This window comes from Nansenia antarctica (assembly GCF_963989245.1).
Source record: "Nansenia antarctica genome assembly, chromosome: 6".
Lineage (NCBI taxonomy): Eukaryota > Metazoa > Chordata > Actinopteri > Argentiniformes > Microstomatidae > Nansenia > Nansenia antarctica.
Window position 1 is genome coordinate 60,533,972 of NC_137676.1, and position 5,000 is coordinate 60,538,971.

General features: G+C 51.3%; 1 protein-coding gene across 1 annotated transcript in view; it reads right to left on the bottom strand.

Annotated features, from left to right (window-relative positions):
- Window positions 1-5,000, bottom strand: part of tenm3 (teneurin transmembrane protein 3) — a gene marked incomplete at both ends in the record, with an annotated part of 153,966 nt that overhangs the window by 40,328 nt on the left and 108,638 nt on the right. The window contains 4 exon segments of the mRNA XM_080533185.1: window positions 958-1,008; window positions 1,010-1,072; window positions 1,074-1,221; window positions 2,870-2,989. Of these exon segments, the coding sequence (XP_080389311.1) occupies window positions 958-1,008; window positions 1,010-1,072; window positions 1,074-1,221; window positions 2,870-2,989 (382 nt within the window).

The window sequence follows — 5,000 nt, forward strand, 5'->3', positions numbered from 1 at the left end:
TACAACAAACATATTCGTCACCACACACCTGTTCCTGAAGCCCCCTGAAGAAGACCCCTGAGTCCATTTAGAGAAGGCCAAGGCCTCAACGCCTTGGTACACTCACTCTGCAGGGATGGGCTAACTCAAATCAGGGCTAGTCTTGTGTGTGTGTGTGTGTGTGTGTGTGTAGCACAGAGCAGCTCAGGCCTTATTAAAGTATTGTTTCAAAGTGCTAGAGAGAGAGAGAGAGAGAGAGAGGAGAGAGAGAGAGAGAGAGAGAGAGAGAGAGAGAGAGAGAGAGAGAGAGAGAGAGAGAGAGAGAGAGAGAGAGAGAGAGAGAGAGAGAGAGAAGAGAGAGAGAGAGAGAGAGAGAGAGAGAGAGAGAGAGAGAGAGAGAGAGAGAGAGAGAGAGAGAGAGAGAGAGAGAGAGAGAGAGAGAGAGAGAGAGAGAACCCTTGGCCCTCTACGAGGACTGTGTGAGGTCTGTGATTCTAGCTGAGTTGGCTGTTTGGGGTCTTAGCAGGGCTTGGGTTAGCAGTAGGCACGTGTGTGTGTGTGTGTGTGTGTGTGTGTGTGTGTGTGTGTGTGTGTGATGTACCGTATGTGTGTGTGTATGGTGATGGATCATGTGTGAATGATGAGGTTTGTGTGCATGTTTGTATGGTGATGGATGATGTGCGTGTGTGTGTGTGTGTGTGTGTAGGTTGATGGATGATGTGCGTGTGTGTATGATGATGGATGACGTGTGTGTGTGTGTGTATGTAGGTTGATGGATGATGTGTGTGTGTGTACGTATGGTGATGGATGACGTGTACGTGTATGTGTGTATGATGAGGTGTGTGTGTGTGTGTGTGTGCACGGTTATGATAGACGATCACGTGTGTGTGTGCGTGGTGTGAATGTGTGTGTGTGTGTGCGCGGGCTGCGTCCGTCCGTCCGTGTGTGTGTGTGTGTGTGTGTCCTGACGCGCCTCACCTGGGTCTCGGGCCCGATGGGGCCGTCCTCCGGCGACGTCCTGAAGCAGGTGGGACAGCGGCGAGGCGGCGATCATGGGGGCGGGCCGCACGAACCCGCTGAGGTCGCAGCTGGGGGATGTCGTTCTCCTCGCGCTTCATCACCAGCGTGTCCATGACGTAGAACACGTTCCAGGGGATCCACACCGTGCGGTACTGCGTCAGGAAGGGCGCGCGGCCGAAGCTCAGGGTCAGGGACGCGCCGCCGTTGGCGAGCAGGTCAAACCTGGAGGGGGAGAGGAGGGGGGGAGAGAGGGAGGGGGGCGTTCATGTTGGCTGTTGAATAAGAAGCATTCTGATTCTCCTTCTCTTTTTCCCAGTCTCTCTCTCTCTCTCTCTCTCACACACACACACACACACACACAAACACTCCTCCTCCTCTCCTATCTCCTCCTACACAGGACGTTCTGCTCCAGTGGAATGATAACGCCACTGGTGCTATTATGGACGCAGTGGTGGAAAAGAACCAAAAATAATAATACCTCTGTCTGTCTCTCTCTCTCTCTGTCTGTCTGTCTCTTTCTCTCTCTCTCTGTCTGTCTCTATCTCTCTCTGTCTGTCTCTCTTTCTCTCTTTCTCTGTCCATCCCCCTGTCTGTCTGTCTCTATCTATCTCTCCCTCTCTGTCTCTCTCTCTCTGTCTCTCTCTCTCTCTCTCTCTCTCTCTCTCTCTCTCTCTCTCTCGAAGGGCCAGAGAGCTCACCCTATTACACACACACAGCAATCACACATCAGGACCACCAGACCCCCCCCCTTCCCTCCCACGCCTCCTTCTACACTCTAATTGGTCTGCGCTGTCATAGCCAGGGCCAGCCATGATTGCCTTTCCAGCGCTGTTTGAGTACCGCAGGGGTTGGGGCTGTCGCTGTCCTGTTGTTGGGTGTGTGTGTGTGTGTGTGTGCCGGCACGTGTGTGTGCACGCGTGTGTGCATGTGTGTGTGCGCGCATGTGTGTGTCCATGATTGATTCTGCCTTCGTAAATCCAATGCATTTTAAGCAGGCCTCGGTTTTTAAACGGGGCAGCATTTGCGTTGGGAAGCTGCTGACATTTACAAGAGATGATTCGAGGGGAGATGCAGGGAGGGCAGAGAGGGGGAAACAGCACACTCTCTCTCTCTCTTGCTGTCTCTCTCTCTCTCTTTCTGTCTCTCTGTATCTCTTTTATGTCTCTCTCTATCTCTTTTATGTCTCTTTCTCTCTCTCTCTCTCTCCCTCTCTCACTGATAATAAAACATGACCTAGCCCCAGGCTCACACATACATGCATCGAGAGTCAATTGCTCAATTGAATAAAATATGAACTGACACCTTGAGGTTCGGCAAGGAGACGTGTGTGTGTGTGTGTGTGGACCGACATGTCATCCTTGCGTGTGATGGTGTACCCGTGTTCTGTGTGTGTGTGTGTGTGTGTGTGTGTGGACCTACATGCCATCCTTGTGTGTGATGGTGTACCCGTGTTCTGTGTGTGTGTGTGTGTATGTGTGTGTGTGGACCTACATGCCATCCTTGCGTGTGATGGTGTAGCCGTGTTCTGTGTGTGTGTGTGTGTGTGTGTGTGTGTGGACCTACATGCCATCCTTGCATGTGATGGTGTACCTATGTTCTGTGTGTGTGTGTGTGTGTGTGTGTGTGTGTGTGTGTGTGTGTGTATGTGTTCTGTGTGTGTGTGTGTGTGGACCTACATGCCATCCTTGCGTGTGATGGTGTACCTGTGTTCTGTGTGTGTGTGTGTGGACCTACATGCCGTCCTTGCGTGTGATGGTGTAGCCGTGTTCTGTGTGTGTGTGTGTGTGTGTGTGTGGACCTACATGCCGTTCTTGCGTGTGATGGTGTACCCGTGTTCTGTGTGTGTGTGTGTGTGTGTGTGTGGACCTACATGCCGTCCTTGCGTGTGATGGTGTAGCCGTGGTCTGGGTAGTCCACGAAGGTGACGTTGACCCCGATGAGAGGCGTGCCGTCTGCCGTGAGCACCTGACCTCTGATGATGGACACCAGGCTGCAGAGACAACAGAGAGGCCGTTAGACACACACACACACGCACACACACACGCACACACACACACACACACACACACGCACGCCCCATATCCCACTGTCCGACCCCACAAGTATATGATTAATATCTGAATGCGTATTTGTCTGTCTTTCTTCCATAGGCAAAACCAATCTCTTTCTATGCCCCCCCCTCCACACACACACACAGTCACACACACACACACGCCCGCCCACCCGTATGCATGCATGCACACACACACACACACACACACACACACACTCACACACAAACACACACACGTGCACGCACACACACACACACACACACACACACACAAAGCCATTGTTATTCATGTGAGGCTATCCTGTCCCTCTTAACCACACATAAGTCACAGGGTTTTAAAGTGCTTCTGGGATTATTGGGCCTTTCCCCGCAGAGACCATACAGGATCGATACTGGAGGTGAGTGATTAGGGAATAAATCAAGACACACGCACAGACGCACACACACACACACACACACACACACACACACACACAGAAACACCCACCCACAAACACACACACACAGACACACACACGTTTCCCGCACACCGCCCTTCCCGTCATTGACACACACACACACACACACACACACACACACACACAAACACAGAAACACACACACACAGGCAAGCACGCACACCAGCCTGGCCAATTCACTGCGAGGCAAATGGAGCAAAGTACAGTTGTTTGGCCTGTACAGATCAGGAAGATTTAGACCAGGTGTGAATCAGGGGTGTGTCGAGGCCTGTGATAGGTGGAGGACATCAGGATTTACCTCCGCCCCTCTCCCAGGTCATCACTGCTTTCCTCCAGCGCTACTCAGCGGTGGGGCACTGAATCATGCCTGCACACACACACACACACACACACACACTATCTTCTACCCTCCAGCTTTCCAGCATTGTAAGAGGATGCCAGGCGGTGTTGATGATCCCCCGAGGCAACCCCCCCCTCCTCATCAGCCCCCCACTCTCAAGTAAACATTCCATAAATTATCCAGAGTCCTCCACCCTCTTTAATGTACCTGTAATTTATGCATTCCATTTGCTTTGTCGTCGTAAAAACAATGGCTGCCGCTGATCAGCCCCTGAGTGTGGTTCCAGAGAGGTGTTATTATTATTCTTGAGGAGGCGCGTGACAGGAATTACTTTTCTCCCCCGCGTTTGCAATGAATCATGGGCAGCGGTGGTGTTGGCGGGCTCTGCGACAGCTCCTCAGTGGAACTGTCTCGCCCCGGCTCAGCGCGAAAGCTGTAATTGTCGTCGTGGAGATGACGGGGAACGTGCCCTGAAGTGGGGGATTGTGTCAGGCCTGTTGCGTCAATGTCACGTCCGTAACAGGACATCGGTGTCGACGCGCTGACATGAAATTGTGTTCATTCCTGCCTCACACATCATGGACTTTAGGGACAAAGACGCGCTCCAATGGCTTTCAGAAGAGTTCGGTAAAGAACAACATGTTTGGGTATACACTTGTGATGCATTTCTATAGTTCTGTAGTATGTGTTGTCCGACTTATCGGCGAAAAAGGCAAACATTCACTCAATGAATAGTTATAATTTGAGGGAATAATGCCTAACCCTAACCCTAACCCTAACCCTATGACATATTAAAATCCTAACCCTTAGGCTACAATAAATATGTAGGCGGGATTCACATTGGTGTTATCGATTTTCGTAAATGTGATGGAGGCTAAGAGAAATACACGGGGGGGAGGGGGAGCTTGAAGCAGCATTTTTTCTTTTTTTAGGAACTTTTTCCCGAGCCCTCTTTAAATTCTGACCCTGACACAGACACACACACAGACACACACACACACACACACACAACACACACAAACGCCTTAGATGGAGCAAAGACCAACTGTCCGTGAGTGTAATCCTCTTGAACCTTGCACTTGGAGCAGAAGCTAAACCAGAGGGTCTCCCTGCTTAACGTCCTGTGACGCCCTCCTCCAGCCTTAGAGAA